Raw genomic sequence first — 21,433 nt, 5'->3', positions numbered from 1 at the left:
AATGGCAGCAGCTTTGCAACGGTTGCTGCACAATTTCACGTATGACCTGGCGCTATGGATCTTTAACCTCGTACTCGAGATTTTCTTCCGCGAAGTGCGCCCTCGAGGCTCTCACAAGATACCCAAAGAAGGACCTATTATATTTGTTGTCGCTCCTCACGCTAACCAGGTGCGGAACAAAAGGTTGTATTTCTCGCAGAAAAGAAAAAGTTAACATATGTATTTATCTAGTTTGTTGACCCGATTATACTCATGCGAGAATGTGGACGACGAGTGTCATTCCTTATAGCCGAGAAATCCATGCATCAAAAGGGCATTGGCACGTTTGCCCGGATGATCCACGCAAGTAAGAATATTTGATCCAACAGTAGAAAATAATGAAAATGACACTGAAACATTTCGAATTACAGTACCCGTCATTCGGCCGCAGGATCTTGCAGTCCCGGGTAAAGGCCGGATACAATTACTGAACCGAAAATCTGATCCTCTGCGGATCACTGGCATCAACACCGAGTTTCGGTCACAGCTTCGCCCTCGAGACAGCATTGCGCTGCCAAAGGGCGTTGGCATGGCTGAAGTTGTCGAAATTATATCGGATACCGAGCTGATTATCAAGAAGGAATTCAAGGAGCTCAAGGCGCTCGAGTTACTCACTTCGAATGATGGATCGGCGTACAAATGTGTACCTCACGTCGAACAAGACTCGGTGTACCGCTGCGTTCATGAAGAATTAAACAACGGACAGTGCATCACCATCTTTCCTGAAGGCGGTAGTCACGATCGAGCAGAACTGCTGCCATTGAAAGGTTTGACAATGTCTCTCACATACGTGCCACATCAATCCGCTAACATATACCTACTACCGTAGCTGGTGTTACACTGATGGCTTTGGGCGCTATGGCAAAGTATCCTGGCCTTGACGTCAAGATTGTTCCTGTCGGTAGGCTTTATATATATTCTTATATACTCGGACTTCGATGATGCTAAACAATGTATATCAGGTCTCAACTACTTCCACGCGCACCGCTTCCGGTCACGAGCAGTGATTGAATTTGGTAACCCCATCACCGTGTCACCCGATCTCGTTGAAAAATTTAAACTTGGAGGCGGTGAGAAACGCGAGGCATGTGGTAAACTGCTGGATACGATTTTCCAGGCACTTAAGGCTGTTACCGTGAATGCCGGAAGCTACGAAACACTCATGGTATGGTACAGGGGGAAAACTTTTTTCATATCGTGTCTAGTAATCTGCTGACCAACAAAGTGTTTCATGTACAATAACAGCTTATCCAGGCAGCTCGGCGATTGTACAAGCCAGCGTACCGCAAACTGCATATATCCCAAGTCGTTGACTTGAACCGCCGCTTCCTCATTGGCTACAACCTCTTCAAAGATGATCCCAAAGTGATCGACTTGCAGCAACGCGTTTTGGCATACAACCAAATGCTGAAATACCACGGTATCAAGGATCATCAAGTGTCAAAGACCGACATCGGCGGCCGTCGAAGTCTTGCATTGCTGCTTAAACGTATCTTTCTTCTCACCATCCTTACACTGTGGGCTTTCCCAGGGTAGATACTTGTCACATTGCTGCAATCAATCCAAGGTCGATTTACATTTCTCACACACTTTTACTAGCGGTATTCTTAACTTGCCAGTCGTCATAGTTGCAAAAATTATCAGTGCCAAAAAGGCTAAAGGTAGATACTAATCCTGCAAAAACGATGAATATTGCGGCTCATCACTTGAAATACACATAGCTGCTGTCAAGGGATCCACTGTCAAGATCGCTGGTCGTGACATTCTCGCTACTTGGAAAATTCTGGTGGGATTGGTACTGCTACCTACGCTGTATGCCGTTTATAGCCTTGTGGCTTTGATCTTTATGCTGCAAACCGACTATGAGTTGAAGTACAAATTACTTTTCCCGCTTGCAGTCTGGATCTTGCTTCCCTTTGTATCCTATGCAAGTCTACGTTTTGGCGAAATTGGCTTTGATGTTCTCAGGTAAAGTATCCATCTAAATCATCAAGATTAGGCAAACTCGATATATTCATTGATTGATCTATTGTAGATCGATCCAACCGCTCGTGATTTCTTTGCTGGACCCACAAGGTGTGGAAGCGTTACGCCACAACCGTGAAAAGCTATCCCACGACCTTACTGAACTTATCAACGAATACGGACCCAAGGTGTTCCCCGACTTTGATGGTAATAAATAGTAACAGCCAATGTGTGCGTTGATTTTGGATTATTATTCACGTTGCATTTTATGCTATTGCAGCCGATTATATCTCTAAACACGGTGCGCCAACCACCCCACCCACTCCTTCACGCAGCACCAGCAGCTCAAGTTTCAGCTGGTCGACAACACCGAGCAAGCTGCCGAAAATTGCGAGCGGATTTTTCCAGCAAGCAACGCGGATGGGCCTGGACGACAGAAATATCTTCAACTGGGGCAGATCAGAGGAGACATCCGATATGGAAGACCTGTCGTTCTGTCTCGACAGACACAACGGTAGCGTGACGCCCAATGTACGCAGCCGACGCAACTCGGCGAGCGAGTCGGACGGAGGAGGCTCTTCTTCTCGATCACCAAGTAGCCGCAGCGGCAGTTTCGGCAACACTTTGATTGTCGATGGTTTGCGAGTAGAAGGCATGACTAGCTTGCAGCATCGACCTGTTGTCCGTGTGGAGGATGTGGATGCTGGCAGTACTAAAAAGATAATAGAGGATGAAGGTTTCGCTGCTGATGATGATCGCGACGAGGACGGAGGCTTGGAGTTGAAGAAGAGGAAATGAAATTGTTCGATTTATTTCCTTCCTTCCTTTTGCAATAACTTATAATAATAAAGAACAACACAATGTCATCTGCATTCGAAGCCTTTGTTACCGTACATCAGTATCAGTTGGCTGCCATTCCTGAGGACCTGTGGTTGGTAATGTCGAGACAATACGCGCAATTGGGGAGACAACGAAAGACTGACTGGAGATTCGCGTTATGTTTCCTGCATAATAATAATAGCCGTTGTTTATGAAACTCGGTGAAGACTACTTGGATGCAGGTATGAGCTACTCTCTTTAAATTGATACATGTACATAAAGAAAGAGAGAGAGAGAGAGAACAGGTAGAAGGCGTTTCATTCATGCACAAATTTTTTTTATCGAAAGGCAACTTTGTTGAACTCCATTATGGTGATCCGCTTGAAGGCTATTCGCTGCACGTAAAAGCCGATACAACTCTGAAGAAGCATGGGTTTGTTTTTTTACATGTATTCCGGGAAGGATAATGACGATATGCTGAGACGGATTGTGACATAGCGAGATCTTTTTAATCGACCATGCATGGACAACAACCCCAGAAAATGCAAAAAAGGAACTCTTGGAAAACGAAGGCTTGCTGGAACGCTTGGAGAATTTAATGGATATCGAAAAGGAAGAGTTCCAATCCGAAGACGAGGAGGATGAAGTGGAGCACAGCGACGAAGCTGTGAAAATGGTTGCGGAACAAGCGAACGTGAGCTACGAGGCGGCCAAGGAGGCCTTGGAAGCAGAAAAATACGAAGTTGTGAATGCCATCATGGTAGCGTATCAGTAACCACATTGCTGCTTCAAAGGGAACTGACTTGTTACAGCGCCTGACATTGGATGAAGACTTTAAAAAGGAATCGGATAGACTGCAAGAGCAGGTCATGGGTCAACTTATTGCTAGTGGCAAGGCCCAAGAGAAGGAAGATAAAGAGACTAAAGAGAAACAGGAGAGACGCAAGAAAAGGCACGATGCATGGCTCAAAGGCCGAATGCAGGCTGTGTATGATCGCATGTGGTCCTACCTCCAAACGTACTCCTTTTCTGTACTGCAACAGGATGGACAACCAAAGACTCAAACAGCCTGGTATATCAACGACGAGGTTAGATTTATATGCAAGTATCAACGAGGTCCCTGTTATTGATATTTTTGCAAATATTTTTAGGTCGGCTCGGCACTGAGCCATTCGTCTGACCCCAATGTCATGTGTGTACCGTTCATCTTTTCTCGAGGCGCCTCTGGAATGATTCCATACAGCGTCATCTTCCCCATAAAGGATATCAATGCTGGAGAGTTGCTGACGTGCGATCTCATTCCCAAGAACGTTGAACGCGAGAGCGACAAGCTTGCCTATCTCTTGGCCTTTGAGCAGCGTCTTGCTCCAGGCCAAGAGATCAACAAAGAGAAGCGCGGTGAGATTATTAAGGTGTACGAGGTAGGGATTACAATCTATTTATATTTCCAGATATTCTTTCTTACAATGATCATCGTTGTCGTAGGAATATGGGAATGAACTCAAAGAACGCAAACCTACCGTTCCTGTATCCGAAGCATGCCAAAACGATGTTTATCTGCGGGATGAGGCATTGATGGCGCAAGAAGCTGATGTTATCCGAGTTTATACACACACCGAATTTGTAAAACAGTACTTGACGTTGCCCAAAGTCAAATTCGTTGACAATCTAGAAGCAGCCGATATTGTGTGGAGCAGCCAAGATTTCAGCGACTGGGATAAACTCAAGCCGCACCAAAAGGTGAACCAGCTACCGAACGAAAGCTGCTTAACGTTCAAGCACAACTATGCAAAGCTTGTCCAACAAGTCTACGGAGCACCGTCGTGGATGCCTGCTACGTATAACTTGACAGACCAGCTGAGTGAATTTGTCGGCCACTACCTGAAGAGTACTACTGCAGAGAATGAACAAGAACAAGAGCAAGAAGAGGCAAGATACTGGATTACCAAGCCATGGAATTATGCCAGAGGCTTAGAGATTTCCGTCAGCAAATCATTGCCTGAACTCGTTCGACAGCACGACTCGCCAACGCCGAAGATTGTACAGAAATATTTAACGCGACCTTGTTTGTACAACGACAAGAAATTCGATCTGCGGTACATTGTGCTTGTCCGACGTATCCAGCCTACAATGGTTGCACTCGTCTACAATATGTTCTGGATCCGTCTTGCCAACAAAAAGTTCAACCTCCAAGATCTGGATGACTATGAACGCCAGTTTACCGTCATGAACTACTCTAACTACCAAATGACTCAGTTGGATCACAAGAGCTTTATCCGAAATATCGAAAAGATGCATCACATCAAATGGAACTCGGTCCAAGCTGATATCAACAAGGCTATTAAAGGTAAAAGAAAAAGATTTAAGTCAGTTGCGAAAAGAACGCATCATTCATCCTCAATAACCATTCTAGATGTATTGGTAGCTGCAGCATCGCAGCCTCAGCCCTTGGGTCTCCTTTCAGAGGATAACAAGCAACCAGAGTTCGATGCATTCAGTATTTACGGTTTTGATGTGATGCTCTCAGACGACTACAAACCCGTCATCATCGAAGTTAACTTTTCTCCCGACTGCACTCGGGCGTGCCAGGTAGAGCCAAGTTGACTCGCTGCGTCGTACTGAAACTAACCTTGTCTTTAGTACGACTCCAACTTTGTTAACAACATTTTTGGCGTTGTAGAAAGCAGAGTAGGAGATCGAGAAAAGAGCTTGCAAGCATTTACAGTCTTGTAGATCTATATTTTAATACAGGATGTACAAAACAAAACAGCAAAAAGGGAAAAAAGGCGAACATGAAAATATCAAACATGGAGGAAAAATGAATAGATTTACATGCGGATGTTGATGAAAGAGGAGAGAGAAAAAAAGGTTGAGAGAGAAGAGTGCTGCTCAAGTTTCTAATCGCACCGACGATGATTTGCTGCAGCGCCGTCGCCATCACTCTGAAGAGCGTATGCCTCGGCAGACAAGCGCTCAATATCCTCGTCATCGTCGTCTTCAGTAGTGGAAATGGCCATCCAACCTCCGTTACCATCATCTCCGTGAGGCTGGTACTCGAGTGGTAACCAGATCAGCCATATTAAGAACATCTGCAAGAAAGACAACAGTTTTAAAACGAGTAACTATTTCCATCGGCAGAGTTGCATACCAGATACAAGATGCCAAATGTGCCCATAAATACAAAGGATAGAGTGGAAGTGATGTGCGTAATGAATAAAAACACATTGAAGCCAATCACAATCCATGTAAGGATCCAGCAGATAACTTGCATCGCGACCGTGAGTTGAAACTCGGTGGACATGACCATATTTGATGCAGTGAGCTTGAGGATGGGTATCAGCACTGGGGGTAAGCAAACACTGGCAGACATAAGACTATTATTTAGTTACAGAGCTACAATCTGATCCTGTTGTTTTTCTTACCTTTGCAGTACATTTAGTAATTCACCCATATCATCAAAGTGATCAACAGCAAAGACTGCGACCAAGACACTGGGGATCAGCGATATGCCTCGAGTCATTGCAACCCGATGCCATTGCTTTTTAAATATATTGCCAAAGAAGCCTTCGGTAACATATTGACCTGCAAATGTCCCGGTCATTGTGGATGATTGGCCGGCTTTTTTCGAATATGTTAAAATCTTACAAGATCATTCTTCTTAAAAAAAACTTCACCTGCCAAAAGTCCAGCACCCCACAGATACTGGGCGGATGCTCCTAGAGTCCTTTTCAAGACTGCATCGGCATCAGCCAACCCTGGAAAATCAACATTGTCACCAGCATCCGGTTTGTAAAATACTAGATGGTACATGAGTTATCGTTCTTGCATGCAATTCTTCTGTTTCTTCTTCTTTTCCCTTTACCTTGGGCAAAAACGACGACAATGGCAAGATTTACGAGGAACGAAAGGAAGAGTGCTAGACCAGACTCGATGCCAAAATAGAAATTTGCTTCTCGTTTCTTCCTGACACTGGGGTTGACGCCGAGGTCGCGCGATCCTACCAACGCGCTGTGAAGGAACATATTGTGCGGCATGACAACCGCGCCGAGCATACCCACCGCCTGCACAATCGCGTTGCGAGGGATGGTCGGTACAACAATGCCGCGGATAATCTGCGCAACGTCCGGTTTGGAGACGATCATTTCGATCCAAAAGCAGGTTGTCATGACCAATATCAACAGCATGAAAAATGCTTCCATTTTACGCATGCCATAACGCTGGATCATCATGAATGTAAACGTATCGATTGCTGTGATCAGGACGCCGGCCCACAGAGGAAGTCGCAGCAGCACGTGCAACGCAATGGCTGTGCCGATAATTTCCATGATATCTGCGCCAACGATGGCTGTCTGTGCAAACGCCCATAGGATCTTGGCTGTTCTCGGTGAATAGTACTGTCTCAGTAGCTGCGCTAAATGCTTGCTGGTGACGGTGCCTAGCCGCGCTGACAAGAGCTGGAACACTAGACCGATGACGTGAGCCCAGAATAGGAGCCACAGCAAGTTGTATCCTGCAATGGCTCCCGATTGCAGGTCGGACTCGAGGTTGCCCGGATCAAGGTATGCGATCGACCTAATAACAGCACAGCACAGATTAGTCGCCCATGAGTCCTATAATTCCCTCCTTCTCCTCCTTAATATATATATATATATATATATATTTACATTAACCATCCTAAAAATTGATAAATATTCGTGAAAATGCGGAACAAGTAATATACACTTGTCCTACCTGGACCAGTATATTTCCAGAGCTTTCGCCACGAAAAACACGAATCAGACACCTCGCCCGTGTCGATTTCTGGCTTGAATTCGTGGCCGTCTGCTGGACGCCGTCTCCATGCTGGTCGTCTGTCAGTGTTGTCTGGATTTAAAGGCTCCATGTCGCTGCCGGTGTCGCTGTAAGAAGCAGCATCTGCTTGGCGCTTGTAGTGGAATGCATAGCCTAATTCATCATCGACAACACCTGGCTCCTCGTCTGTGTGAGAAGCTTCGGGAGGAACCATGATGCTGCTGCTGCTGGCAATGCAACAAGACGGTTTTCAAAAAAAATGACGGAGTGTGTAAAGGGAAACCTCTTCTTTGGTGAAATGAAAAAAGCAGCGAAAGCAGCAGCAGCAAGTACAAAGTCACGAATATGATTGGCTTGATACAAAATGCAATAAAGTGTTATATTTATTCAATGAGATCTAGCAGCCTTTTCCGAGCAGAGATGATGGCCGGTTTGTTGTATGCTTCCACAGATTCCAGTTTTGATAATAACTCGATAGGCCAAGTGTCCTTGAGAGCCTAAACGCACATGCATATGATTCAGTAACAAGCAAAAAAAAGGTATATTGCTAAATTTATACCTCTGATCTGGCTCCCAAAACAGTCTTGTGCAACTTGACCATGCTCATAACGAATTTCAAGAATTCGCGCATGCCCTCATATTTCAATGCCTTCTTGTCTTCTTGTGCAATTGAAAGCTTGATCGTCTCTGATACTTTCTCGGTGATCTTTGGTACTATAGCAAGATACTTTTCATTATACAGCTCTGATTTCTATAAATTAAATGTCGTCAGTTCTGTTCTCCAGAGTCCTAACTTGAATAATCAATCCTTACTTTGCCTACTATGCGTGTAAATGATGTGATCCATTGGAGAACTTGGGTATGTCGATAAGGATTTGAACATGCGATAGGATTGATGAAGTCAACAAGAGTGTCAATAAGAGGCCATGAGCTGTGCGGGAACCGCTGCGGCAATATAGCAAGGATGCTGGCTTTTACTTTGGAAGAACGCTTTGACAGGTAATCTTGAGCCTCATCCTTGTATAAAGCCAAAATCTTGTCCCACACGTTTCTTGCTTTCTCAGATACATCAGAAGATAGCTCTTGATCACCACCCACGATGCATTTTATCAGATAAATCTCAAGTTGGATGCACAGATCGTTGTGAGATGCTCCGGCTGATGACCTAGAAAAGTCTTGCACAGCCTTGAAAACATCATAGATATCTTCACCGCATTCATGAGGGACTTCGTGGGACTTTGCAAGACGGTTCTTCAAAAAGGCTTCGGTTTTCGTGACAAATTGGCCAGCAGCAGACTTGTTGGGTGTGTTGCGAATAACATCGAGCAAGGGAGTAATGAGTCCAAGGACCAAGGGGTTGGTAGGGTTCTTGCGGACGTAAATAGTAAGCAGGTCCAAGACATTGTTCTTGAAGTAAAATACATTCTGTCGCTTGGCTGTCAAAGAACAAAGATCAGAGTTAATTTTTCGGTACTTCGTGGGCATTTGCATTTCATACCTTTTTGCTGTTGCTTTTGAAGCATTTTTTGCTTGAATACTTCTGCCAGCTTTTCATCGAATTTCTCCATGGCCTCGTCGTCCCATTCATCATCCGATTCGCTTTCATTTTCTCCTGCCAAAACTCCTTGACTTCGCATCGCTTCTTCAACCTTTTGCCGCAATTCTTCGTCAACCGGCTCGTTCTCGCTCTCTTGGTCTTCCTCTGCATCTTCCATGTCGCTATCGTCGTCAAATTCGATTTCTTCAACATCGTCATCTTCGCTCTCGTCTTCGTCTTCCTCGCCCTCTTCTTCTTCGCCTTCCTCAACAAAGATATCCTCCTCAGCGTGGCCGCTTTCACCAGGTGCCAAAGTCTACATAGAAAGACGTTAGCCTCACAAGATCCATATACAAAAAGAATAAGCAATCTCACATACGCTTAAAAGGACATCCAAAGTCTGCTGAGACATTTGATGCGAAAAGATTTCAAACACCTGTTCCGCGAGATGCTTGAGAACAGATGCACTGGTCAAGAAACTGAGAAGAATATCGACAATGACATCTACAGGTTCAGGTTGCAATTCTTCATCGTCTTCGTCGTCGGCAGCCTTTTTGGATTTCTTGGCTTTGCCGTTCGCGTTAGGTGCAGCAAAGATCTTGTCGTAACAGTTATACAAATCGGCCAAGGCAGCGAGAGATTCTTCTTGGTTGACATACAGATGTAACATCAAGTGCAAGAAGAGCATCTCGAATCCGAGTTCCATGCACTCATATTTTTCATCCTGACTCTTTTGTTTGAGCTGCAAAAGCAGTTTGTTTAGCGGATGCCCAACGTAGGTGTAAAATGAAGCAATATATACCTTCTTCTGGAGCTTTTCAATAATCTTCCATGTTCGTTGGTAATTCTCCTGACTTTCTTCAGAAAGCTCCACAGCCAAGGCCAGGCGCTTATCCTTTTGTAATTCTTGGAGAATTTGTACAACGCGGTAGCTCCAGAGATCACCTTCGTTGGTGTAGCCATTATACTTGCGAGTCTTGAGCTGGCCATTCACTTCCTCCTTCTTGGCTTGAGGTGGCATCTTCAAGAGTGCAACGAGGATGCTCTGCAAACGATCCTTGCATTGTTCGCGAATCTCGGTCGATAATTCAGGTGTGACTTTGCGGTAAGACTATTAATAAAGCAAATGTAAGCCAAAGCAGCAAGCAAAGTGGATGGAAATGCAAACGTACGTCAAAGAGCGAGGACTCGTTGAAAGCAACAGTCTTCTTAACGTTGAAGAAGGCGTGGATAAGAAGGAACCGAACTATCGAGCAGATCCATCCTTCATCCTTTGGAATCTTGCTGTTTGTCACGAGAAGAGATAACTGCTTCAATACCCACGAGCGTCGAGAATCAACAGCAGATTCTTCGCTTGGTTGGTAGAAGGTCTTTGCCAGATACTCCAAATAGGACTTGATACCATTTGTATCCATCGTCGCCAAGAGATTCTCGACTGTTTTCGTTCTGGTGATCTGGTCAAAGTTTTGACTGCCATGCTTGCCAAGGAGCTGGATGATCAAAGCAAATCCGACATCTTTGTTCGCTGTAGCAGCTTGCTGAATGATGTTGGCCTTATCACAGTGATGGTTAGTTACCAGTTGTTTAATAATGCAAGCAAACAAACCAACTTACAGTGTACTTTGCAGCCTTGTTCAAATAGCGGTCATTGGACGACAAGTTGTTGATGAATGTGCGCATAAAGTTCTCGGTAAAAATAAATGGCACTTGCTCTGAGGAGAGGCGCGGCAAAGCTTTGGAGACCAATTGGAAGCCCCAATATTTGCGACCGTGAGACGAGCTTCGATCGAAAAGTGTTTCTTTTACGTGATAATTTGAGTTAGCAATCTATCAAACCTGCTGCAAGTTTGCAAACAACTTACCATCAACAAGAACACGCCAGAATTCTTCAAAAGGAGCATTTGGTTCCTGAGATTTCTTTCCCTTTCCATCGCCATTTTCATTGGTGCGCTGCTTTTTGGAAGGACGTCCAGAGGGTTCGGGCTCGGCACGGCCGTTGGTTGCTGTTGCTGGTTCGGAAAGATACTGATCCAAAATGCGATCCCAAACCGAGTGAAGCTGAGGTTTCCAGTCGCTCTGCGATTCTTCGTCGTCAACAGACCATTCCTGCATAGTCATCAATTAGCAACGAATAAACGAAATGTATTCACTGATTTCTCACCTTCAGAATGGCCGAGAGACGTTTGAGATTGCTGGCTGCTAGCAAGTTGCTGTTCTTCCAACCTGAAAGTTTGCTGGAAATATCGACTTCAGGCAATTGTTGCTGCAATGTCAACGCAAGGTTTAGCCTGTCCACGGTGTTGATATTTGGCAAGAATACATTTACAATGCTAGCAGTAGCAGTGTCTTTGAAGCTACATTCCTTCAACTGCAGCGATGTTTAGTTTTATATGCTGCTTCTAGTTCCATCTATCATATAACTTACGCTGAGAAGAAGCTGGATGACAACGTGATAACAGACTTCCACGAGATACGCTTTGGCTTTGGCTACTTGAGACAAATTTTCCAAAAGTCGGTTTACATCCTCGATCGTTGTCGTCGGGCGAGAAATCATGCCGGCTGCAATGATTGACATGAAACCAAACAGTCGACCAAACAGCATATCTCGAACTTCTTCGCGCGTCATGCTTCCAGTATACTCGGTGTATTGCAACAAGAGATCGAGAACGAGTTTCACAGTGATTAAGTCGGTGACGCTCAGTAACTGCGTTTTGCATCGTTAGAAGGAACTGTCAAGATTCCATCCTGATCCAGGTTGCTTTACTCTGGTAATTACCTCGGTGAGTGCAAGTGAAAAACCTTGACGAGCTCCTTGACGGGAAGACGACAGACCGCGAGTAAGACGGCGCAGCGCATAGGAAACGTCTGGTGCACACTGACTATCGAGAGCACCTTCGGTGTCCACGGGTTTCTTTTCTCCCAAGCTTTCTTCATGGGCCTTTTGGAAATCGGCCAAGGTCTGGACGAGTTTCTGCGTAGCAGACTCTCGTACCTTGGGGTCGATTGAGGCCAGATCCCAGTATAACTGGAGGGTCGCAGTGGCCATCGAGCAAAGTTGGAAAAAGTAAAGAACTAGGAATTCGGGCTCTGCCCAAAATTGTGCTCCCCGTTCAAGCCACCACCCAACATCACTCGTCGAAAAATGTCAAGTACAATTTGCTCGAGATAATTATATATAACAACACAAATAACAAAACTTTATTTTTATTGATGTGCAGCAACAAACTTCTTTTGAGCCTTTGCAACGGACTCTTTAAATTGCTCGACTTCCTCCCAACAATCCAACGGCCGGGAGCTGTTTTTCCTGTTGATGATGGCGGTTAAAAGAAAGAATCTGCATAATTCCTCACGTTTCCCGTATCACCAACGTACTTGTAGCAGGCAACAACAGCCTCCTGATGTTCGGCAATGTCAGCCGGAATCTCCTTTGGTGCGTTTCTATCAAGGACGTTGTTGAATATCCAGGTGTCCCATTTTCTGCCAAACGCCTCGTCGTGTCTGTAACTACCTCTTGATACGGTCGATCATGGTCTGTATATCAGTGCCCATAGCAACAGAGTTGTAGTCCTTATCGATGTTTGCTTTAGCAAGCTCGCCGTATTCGCGTTGGCTTTCTTGCTCTTGCAAACGCTTGAGCTCCTCGGCGACACGTTGGCGAACAATCTCTTCTACATCCTCGTTACTCGTTCCTCCTGCTGAGCTCTGTGTATATGGGTCTACTGTGTAAGTGACATGTGCGAATGGTGCAATTACACGGGACTCTGCTTGCCTTTCTTCGAGACTCCAAGGATTCCACGAAGCCCTGTGAAAACTGGTAACCGTGTCAACTGAAAAGCAATTGACAAGAATGTGTAACCATCTAGGTGTTGAATGCAATGTATACCTGCAGTGGCACGTTCTGGTTATAGAATATAATAGGCTCTGATGTGGCCTTGGATTGTGTGGAGCCCATGGTGTGCTGCTTTTTTCTACTCTGCGACGGTGGAGGGGGAGGAAATTCTCCCAATGTTAACAGCAATGACGTCAGCAGCCCGAGTAAGTGCGCAGGTACAGCATTTAGAAACGAGGCACACACTTAACATGGGATTTTAAGATACATATACTATATCAATGTATTATTATTTTATTTTTTTTCGACATCATGGTTGGATATTTCTATGTATAATAAAAGAAACTTTCTTCATGTTTTGAGTCGCATAGTGTGTATTTTTTCTTTTGGGTGCGTCGTTCAGAAGAACCGACGGCAGCAGGGCGGGTGTACGACATCTTCCGTTCTCGGCTCGTCAACCTTGGTATTGCGAGACGTGCCTATCCCAATTCCGGTTGACTCGCCTCGAGCGTCGGATATTATACAACGATTATTGAAAGTGCAGTTGAGGAGGGACCGAATAGATCGCTCAAAAGCAACCTTGAAAACAGTGTACTAGGGATCGCTTGCAAAGTCAGGGAACTCCATTTTGGGCCGCTCCAATAGATAATCAGGCTTAACCTTGACTAGCAATATATGGCTGCTACAAGCTCCAACGCGACGGGTTCTATGTGTCTTGCTTGTGTGCCGGGCTTGCGCGAGGAGGGAGGAAAAGATAACTTTGCACATTGAACAGAATGCAGCAAATACTTTTGCCGTATGTGCTGCATTCCAGTGATATAAACCATTCGCAGCCAGCTAGGCCGAGAATTCTAAGCATCCTCTCCATAGGACACCCATGGTACTCGTTCTTGTCATAATTAAACCTTTGCCGCATAAAGATCTTCGGCATGCGGATATCAAAGACAGTCGCTTGAAATCCACAGTTTCCGTCAGCAGCAGGATTCTGCACTGTCTCCACGGCGTTTTTTAGGATTAGATCAGTGACCATTTACAAAATAGCGGTATGATGCTGCTAACAGTGCTATTCTTGTCTTCCCTGAATTATACAAAAGTGAACATTGTTACTTACTGCGTCGTTATGTAATTCTAGTCTGTCCGAGAGAGTGACTACTATCTGTCAGTCAGAAGAAAATCCCTCGATCTTTCAGCTCCTATGTAGTAATTCCTGGGATTATTCAACATGGAGTAGTCATAATATTTATTTACATTCTGATATCCAGTTAGCCAAAAAATCATGATCGTGTTACGTTTCATTTCGTTGCAGACGATTGCCCTGGCTGACCGGGCCATGCGGGTTCAAAGGAGCCGTCAAACTCGCCGTAGAAACGATTGGATTCCACAACCTTGTGATGAAGACCGCCAATTACTGCTCCGCATTGAGGACATTTTGATATTTCAGTCGCTCCACCGCATTCACCTTTAGATGACAAAAAAAAATGCATTCTTCGTTCAGAATATACATATCTTTAAGATTATATCTCTTACCTATGTAATATGGATGTCCATTCTCGCACACAAACCATCGGCCACCAACGATGTTGTGAATACCCAACTTGGCTTCTTCGTTCATGGCATTAATGATATCATACTTCTCCTCCTGAGAAATACGCTGCCTGGCAAGCTCCAGCTGGCCTTTGATTTGATTAAAAAGCGCAATTTCAGTTTTGATGTACATATTGTAACGCAAGGCAGTGTATATCGGCTTTTGGCAGGATGGACATTGCCACAGTTTAATAGCAGTGTGTTCTCCATTTTTCGCTTGGTTCCTGAAAAATATATCCAGTGACTCCACAGAAAAGACTATGTGCAATGTGAGTACGTGTGGTCTTTGCGCCTTGCTTTTGCAATCGCTACTTACCACACCCACATTCGGGTAACATGTACGCCTTTTCATCCGGATCAAATTCAGACAGTGTTCGCAGAGTAATTTTACACTCTATATTGGGATCGCAAATCTTGCATGGCGGGCAAGGCTCACCACATAAGCCGATACATTGATGTCTATTCTATCACATGAATAATTTGCGTCAATGATATGTTTACGCGGTACTTACGAGCATCCCAATCTCTTTCCACATGGACGGTTGCATGGTGGTCGATCGCATTTCTATAGTTCAAATATTACTTTACTGCATAGTATTATGTGTATCTTTAACTTACTTCAAAGCACCGTTTTGTGCATTTTGCATGTGCACACTAAAAAATCGTTAAGCAGGTGACAAAATTTACGCCGAAGGAGTTACAACTTACGGCGTATGGGCATGGAGAATTGCAACGATTGCAAACACGATAGCACTCGCGGCCACATTGGTATCCGTGGAGACATACATGTCGACAAGGTTCTAAACAACGGTCGGTGTGGTTGTCAGAATTTGCACAACCTACAACAACGCAAACGAATGTTAACAATGAGTTATACAATGTCTGTTAAGATAATTGCCACCTTTAGCGCAGTAATGCCCACATATAAGCTGCTTTGGACAGCTTGCTTTGCATAGACGGCGACTATGCAATGCATGATCGGTTCCACACTGGCAACGGCGTAAGTACGGATACATGTGATGATTCGTTGCACTAATCTAAGAAGAAAACTTACAGGCTCAGGACATGGATGACCACATTCAAGGGGTTTCTCGCAAGTAGCTGTGCAGATAGGTTTGTAGCCGCAAAGCGATTCTACTGTGTGACCGCAATCCAGCTTGACTTTGACGGTTTGTGAGCAGGACGGTACGGACGATTCTGAAGCCTTTGAGCATTCAATTGATTCTGTGTGACCACAGGGTAGAGTATACTCGATAATCTCGCGGCACTCTTCTTTTTGTTTTTCGATAATGTCGCTGCAACTTCCAATGATCACATGTCCACAAGGCCGTTTGATGCTTGACTCTCTGTAGCAAGGAGGGCATTTGCCATTTTTGCACTGGTAGCATTTGTTCGGGCATAGATGGGTGCAAGGTGGAGGTCGCTGGCGATCGCAGCTCTTTTCGCATCGTAAGTATGAATGTTTTAAATGGTGGCATGTCTAATGGAAAATATGATTAGTTATCTGAACAGTCATTTGTTTATCAAGTAAAAGTTACCTCTTCACAGACGTGACCGCAATCTAAAAGTGTATTACATTTCGCCTGAAGGATCAAGATTAGCAACAAGTTTAAAACTCTCGAATTGCCTAATTACCGAGCAACCACCGTTTTTGACTTTGCGGAAATCTGTCCATTTGCCAATCAAAGTTGCTTGATCCTTGTGTTTCTGGCAAGTCAACGTGATCTGATGTGCCAAAAGCCCTAATATGGTCATGTCAATAAATAAAGTATCAACAATCATGCAAGGGACATTACCTCGATTTTCCATATGCTGCAATACATTGTTCCATCTTGTGTGTCGCAAAGTAGCAGACGCGCCGACCATAAATAGACCGAACCTACCTCTGGATACTGCCAGAGAGATGAATGTATCGGACATGAGAGCAGCAGAAGGGGATCCCAACCAAAGAACGACGATCAGGTTTTCCTTGTCATGGTAATTCTCGACTAGATCGATTTTCACAGAATGAACGTCTCCAGAGAAATGGCTAAACTTTGGTATGTGTGACTTCATGATAGTCTGCAAAATGCTCTGCTGCAAAGTATCGATCGTCAAAATAGTAATCCGGCTGGCTTTGTAGCCTTGCTGGCAGAGATACAGTGCCAAGTGACACACCATTCTTGCCTCGTCTGCATCTGCGAGTTTCACTTCAGATTTTACAACGTTGCTTAATTGCGTATCCACCGATCCTTCCCCGGCATCCGTTTGACAGTCGATGAAAAAAGCCCGCTGATCCACGCTAAGCATCGCAGGCGCAGACTGGTTGGCATAGTTTTCGCTAGACATGGGCGAAGTGATCAAGAGTCGTTGGTCTGCAGCTGAGCCTGCCACGGAAGCATGTATTCCCGCAATCTCGGAGCAGAGGCGCCACTGTTCGTCCAAATGCAATACTTCGCCGCCTGCTAATCGCCATCTTTCAAATAACGACACTTCCAAAACTTCCTGGTTACCGGCAGCTTCGGGATCTCGGAACTGCGGTCTGCTCGTGCTGTAGCTTTTTCCAAAAACAATCAGTTGTTCGGCGCGTGATTGCAACAACAGCGGCACTATCATTGATTCTGAAATATCTTCCGCTTCTTCAATCAATATGACTCGTGCCCCAAGCGCATTCAAGAGTTCCTGGTTCGCTGCTGCAATGTGTGCCGTTACACCGATTACTCGATTGTACCGAGAAACTGAAGTCCACTTTTGCCGTCGAATATCGTCCAATGATTCTGCAATTGTCGTCTGTTCCGAAATCAAAGGGCCAATCTCGTTGTCGATATGTTTTAATAAACAGCTTTTGATCCGTTGATGAAGTTTTTTTCGCAATTGATTCGGAAGTGTCCATATCACGTCCGAAGTAAACTCAAACCAAATCGTACGCAACGCATTCTGCAATCTGTATGCATCTTTGGATGTTGGGAAAGGCCACTTATCCACCGAAAACACGGGAGGAATGCTCGGTAAATGTCTGTCAGTCCAGTGCTGACGGTCTTCATAGAACTGATGGGTTGTCAATGGTAACATCGCTTTTCCGGTCTTCTTTTGTAACGAATTCGACAGTGCTCGCTGGATGGTGCCTATATTTTCAGGCAATGTTCTGTCACTTGATGCTGCTGCTACACTACCATTTTCCGAAACAACAGGTGCTATCCAATCTAACCACAGCTTTTGAATAGATATATCGTTGCTCTGTTGCAGCGAAGCATGCGGATAGCCGAACCGGAAAACGTCTTCGTATGTTGGTGGTATGGTGGATGCCATGATAACTGGATCGTCGTTCAATACTCTCCATCGATAATTCCACAATGCATTAAGCTGGGTTTGCAATGTTGCGTATTTCTTCTCAAGCGAATGCCATTGCTTGCGAGTGGGGTCTGTCGATAGTGGTACTGCTAATTTGCATATATCTCTTTCGCGAAGCATGTCGCTGTCAGAATTGGCCGCAAGGCGGGCGACATCCGGAATGTCCTTTATCACAGATCTAAGGATATGATCCAGAGTCGTTTCTCGCTTGGTGATTACAAGTACTGGGTGATAACATTGCGTGGTTGTGAGCGTCTGGTGCAATAGTTCAACGAGTTTGCTTGCCAAGTATGACTTTCCGGTCCCTTCCTTGCCAGAAATAAAAGTGACGGGTTTGGATATCGCGTGTTGCACAGCTTTCGTCTGACTAGGCGACAATGCATACAACGGAGGTCGCTGAGCGGGTGGAAGTGAAAGATGTTGAGGGATGTGTTGCGGCCATATACAGTCTTCTTGTGTTTGTCCTAATCTCGCTATAGTCTTGCGCACACCGTGTGCAAGAATAGGGGAAATATCCAGTTCAACGCCTTGTAGATAATTGGGCACGTGATTTATAGTTTCGTCGTCCTTTGTCAGTTCAGATCTCGTGTTGCTATTTGGTGCAATTAGGAACGGTACTATCGCTGGTGAGCAATCTTCAGCTTCGTGCTTCGATATGCGTTGGTGCAACCAATTCAATGTCGGAAGAGTAGCAGCTGCATTTTTATGGATAGCATGCGAAGTGTAAGTCGCATGGAAATCGAAGCGATCTACCTTTACATCGTCTGGAACGAACACGAATAACGCTGTGTTTGACGATAAGGCACGCCGGTTGAATAGATGTATGCCGGCATATGCAATCATTCCACTAATAATCGACGCCCTTTTTGCTAATAAACCTACCCTTTCGTCGGATGACCGAGACTGTTTGTGATCCGCATACTCTGGTATCAAAATGCACCATGAACTTTCTGGCGGTAAAACAGAGGCCACATCATCAAGTTGTGCTTCCAAAACGATGGCTGGTTTGCTGAATGTTAACGTTAAGGTTGTAAATAGCGGTTGCAGTCGCGTGTACGTTGACCAGCCTTCCTCAGACTTCTCTACATTTCTTGCTCCATACATGACATAATCCCTTAAACTAGTGACGGCTGGACCGTGTAGTTGCTCCCGCAATAAGTTGTAATGCATCGTTAGGTATGAGTATATGTCTTTGTGAGATTGCCGAACTTGATTGTGTGCGAAGCGATGATATTCGAAAGTGCTCGATTCGTCCGTTTCGATGGCTTCCGAGAATATATCAATTGCGCGTAAGAGCGGCAAAGTATTAGAATGCAAAGCATCTGCTGAACGTCGGTCATGTGTAATGTACGGACTCCAATTTGTGTCATATTCCGAGGTATGATAAAAGTCTACCGGCAGTGGTCGATCGTCTTTTGGCCAGTGAATTGCGTCCGGAGATACTAAGGCACCAATATCCTTGAATTGCTGGAATACTTGTTGTATCTGGTCATCATGAAACGTGGGCTTGATACGCTGGAAACATTCCTGTGTCAAGCTTATTGGAATCCTCGAAATGAAATCAGGGTGCATGTCTAGGAAAACTGCAAAGAAGTCCAATATAGGTAAAAATTCCAGAGGGGTCAAAACATTTGTGTGAAGATAACGCGAGATAGCATGGACTACGACATCAAGGTGGTATCGCAATCGTTCAGATGCGAATAGTCGTGCGCGTCCTCGAGCATTGTATTTTGTAGCATCGGTGCGTTCAAAGCTTATTACATGGGTGAGAGTCCGAATGAGCATACCGAGCGTCCTGTGCGTTAATCGCATGCTTTCTCGAAGTATACTGTCCAGACGTTCGTAGAAACTTGAGATGCTCGATAACTTTTGATCGACGGAGTATAGAAAGCTATAGATTTCATTGTCATAGTCTGCATTGAAGTGTGGAGATATAGGCATATGAGGTAAAGGTGCTCCGGGAGGTAATGGATATCTTGGACCTGCAATTGGTACCGACATGTACATTTTCGATTGCCTGCGTGGGGTCGAAGGCGTAGGTGGATGATGCTTGGCTGAGGATGTAGTTTTCTGCATATTTTGTCCATTCGGAATGAAATTCCAAGCATTGGGTGGATATGCTACGGGTTGGGCAGATGTCACCTGTATAGATCGTGCGCGTTTGTTCTCTTCCATTGGTGACCATCCATCAGATGCTATGCTAGCCACTTCAGCAAATGACCGATCCAGCGGTTCTTGAGGTTCATCTGACGGTACGTCCGATACTCCAGCTGCAAAGTTAATACTGTCGTTCTGGGACGACGGGTTTATGTTCTCGAATTCTGATGCCGATAGCCACAAGTTCTTCTTCTTGTTCTTGTTATCTTCTTCCTCTTGTTGAAATTCGAGATCAATGCCGGTTTCCCACAAGTGTTCGGCTTTTGACTTGATGCTATCAAAAGCAGTGGTCGCTCTTGCAAACTTGACAGCACCGTCTTTGCTAACATTTCCCTTGGGCTTTGATTGTTCACTTGATGCTGTCCATAATTGATTCGATGCTCCCGTGTCCCAACCACCCAGTACAGCAGAATCTTTGGGAGACCAATGCGATCGGGATCCGTAGCTACTACTGCATATGTTAGCATAAGAATAATCGATAAAAATCTTTGAGCTTACTCTGCTTTCGAAGTTCTATCCCACGAAGCTGTCTTCTCTTGCGGCGATCGCGGATGCTGCTTGTTGGTCATGCCGGTAGACATGTAGCTTCCAGCTTTGATCTCGTCGAGACTATCGGGCCAGTTGCGCGGCTCCCTTACACTGCCATCCTCAGACGCACGATCAGTCGAGTAAGCAAAGTGAGCAGAATCGTGCCGAGGATCCCACTGATCGGTCTCATGGAACGTGGAGTAGTGCCTTTGCCGCAAACTTTTGGATTGAGGTGGCCTCTGCATTTCCTGTCAAAGAAGGTGCCTTTTTTCCCGCGACCACGGCGCTGATAGCTGCAAAGAAAATTCAGAATTTTTGAATACATCACAGTTTGCGCTACTTTTGACCTTTCGTCTTGCACCGTTCTATCTTATGCAGAAAAGGTTATAAATTGAGAGAGAGAAAAAGGAATATATATTTTTGTCAAATGAATGAACTTGGCAAGTCTCTTGAACAGTAGTAATAGATCAGTTTCAGACTTTTAATTCCATTTGTTGTGTATTGAGCTCGCCTTTCTCCTCCAATACTCTATGTATTGTATTTCCAAGATGCTATTATCTGCAAGTTAAAGTGCTTAAGGACCAATTACTCGAATCTAACTATCAATAGTGTTTGCTATCCGACGTTAGCCCCGCTTCAGCAGCAAAAAGTGTCAAAAAGATCGTCTAGATAAGCACAGCTAGAGCTGTGCGTCGTTATTTATCTACCTATGTTAAAGCTGCACATCTATATCATGGCAATATTTTTGACGACTTACAGTCGCGGACCAATTGGTTGCGGACGATAGATCGAAAGAGGAAAGACTCCATTTACTGTCCATTGTTAGAAGCTGAGTTTCTGGAGAGAACCTTTTT

The 21,433-nt window shown here is 44.9% G+C and overlaps 7 protein-coding genes across 7 annotated transcripts; 2 read left to right on the top strand and 5 right to left on the bottom strand.

The window, feature by feature from the left end:
- Position 1: 1 nt before the first annotated feature.
- Positions 2 to 2,802, top strand: VTP01DRAFT_4443 (uncharacterized protein; the record flags this gene model as incomplete). Its single annotated transcript, XM_069383125.1, has 10 exons — positions 2 to 169; positions 232 to 346; positions 411 to 806; positions 869 to 940; positions 1,002 to 1,204; positions 1,285 to 1,571; positions 1,639 to 1,700; positions 1,761 to 2,007; positions 2,075 to 2,211; positions 2,285 to 2,802. 10 exons carry the CDS (start codon positions 2 to 4, stop codon positions 2,800 to 2,802), a joined length of 2,205 nt encoding a protein of 734 aa, XP_069243857.1.
- A 62-nt stretch (positions 2,803 to 2,864) lies between these two features.
- VTP01DRAFT_4442 (uncharacterized protein) lies at positions 2,865 to 5,556 on the top strand (the record flags this gene model as incomplete). The annotated part of the gene is made up of 9 exons (XM_069383124.1): positions 2,865 to 2,939; positions 3,026 to 3,065; positions 3,172 to 3,256; positions 3,322 to 3,583; positions 3,636 to 3,911; positions 3,975 to 4,244; positions 4,309 to 5,170; positions 5,237 to 5,412; positions 5,464 to 5,556. The coding sequence occupies 9 exons, from the start codon at positions 2,865 to 2,867 to the stop codon at positions 5,554 to 5,556; spliced, it is 2,139 nt and encodes a 712-aa protein (XP_069243856.1).
- A 164-nt stretch (positions 5,557 to 5,720) lies between these two features.
- On the bottom strand, positions 5,721 to 7,828 carry VTP01DRAFT_4441 (uncharacterized protein; the record flags this gene model as incomplete). Its single annotated transcript, XM_069383123.1, has 7 exons — positions 5,721 to 5,912; positions 5,972 to 6,182; positions 6,246 to 6,441; positions 6,498 to 6,620; positions 6,686 to 7,395; positions 7,488 to 7,497; positions 7,555 to 7,828. 7 exons carry the CDS (start codon positions 7,826 to 7,828, stop codon positions 5,721 to 5,723), a joined length of 1,716 nt encoding a protein of 571 aa, XP_069243855.1.
- A 169-nt stretch (positions 7,829 to 7,997) lies between these two features.
- On the bottom strand, positions 7,998 to 12,197 carry VTP01DRAFT_4440 (uncharacterized protein; the record flags this gene model as incomplete). The annotated part of the gene is made up of 12 exons (XM_069383122.1): positions 7,998 to 8,111; positions 8,174 to 8,365; positions 8,428 to 9,050; positions 9,113 to 9,467; positions 9,531 to 9,893; positions 9,954 to 10,262; positions 10,324 to 10,704; positions 10,766 to 10,950; positions 11,014 to 11,257; positions 11,313 to 11,519; positions 11,577 to 11,855; positions 11,928 to 12,197. The coding sequence occupies 12 exons, from the start codon at positions 12,195 to 12,197 to the stop codon at positions 7,998 to 8,000; spliced, it is 3,522 nt and encodes a 1,173-aa protein (XP_069243854.1).
- A 158-nt stretch (positions 12,198 to 12,355) lies between these two features.
- On the bottom strand, positions 12,356 to 13,103 carry VTP01DRAFT_4439 (uncharacterized protein; the record flags this gene model as incomplete). Its single annotated transcript, XM_069383120.1, has 5 exons — positions 12,356 to 12,455; positions 12,524 to 12,589; positions 12,660 to 12,853; positions 12,921 to 12,962; positions 13,035 to 13,103. The coding sequence occupies 5 exons, from the start codon at positions 13,101 to 13,103 to the stop codon at positions 12,356 to 12,358; spliced, it is 471 nt and encodes a 156-aa protein (XP_069243853.1).
- Positions 13,104 to 13,574: 471 nt separating this feature from the next.
- On the bottom strand, positions 13,575 to 14,010 carry VTP01DRAFT_4438 (uncharacterized protein; the record flags this gene model as incomplete). The annotated part of the gene is made up of 2 exons (XM_069383119.1): positions 13,575 to 13,783; positions 13,854 to 14,010. The coding sequence occupies 2 exons, from the start codon at positions 14,008 to 14,010 to the stop codon at positions 13,575 to 13,577; spliced, it is 366 nt and encodes a 121-aa protein (XP_069243852.1).
- A 262-nt stretch (positions 14,011 to 14,272) lies between these two features.
- VTP01DRAFT_4437 (uncharacterized protein) lies at positions 14,273 to 20,824 on the bottom strand (the record flags this gene model as incomplete). The annotated part of the gene is made up of 12 exons (XM_069383118.1): positions 14,273 to 14,439; positions 14,508 to 14,822; positions 14,881 to 15,023; positions 15,077 to 15,129; positions 15,183 to 15,218; positions 15,273 to 15,403; positions 15,466 to 15,553; positions 15,619 to 16,044; positions 16,103 to 16,147; positions 16,200 to 16,306; positions 16,361 to 20,499; positions 20,550 to 20,824. The coding sequence occupies 12 exons, from the start codon at positions 20,822 to 20,824 to the stop codon at positions 14,273 to 14,275; spliced, it is 5,925 nt and encodes a 1,974-aa protein (XP_069243851.1).
- Between the last annotated feature and the right edge of the window lie 609 nt (positions 20,825 to 21,433).

This window comes from Rhizomucor pusillus (assembly GCF_041956525.1).
Source record: "Rhizomucor pusillus strain CBS 183.67 unplaced genomic scaffold VTP01scaffold_2, whole genome shotgun sequence".
NCBI lineage: Eukaryota > Fungi > Mucoromycota > Mucoromycetes > Mucorales > Lichtheimiaceae > Rhizomucor > Rhizomucor pusillus.
The sequence above is the reverse complement of the archived record's forward strand: the minus strand, read 5'-3'. Positions and strand labels throughout refer to the sequence as shown.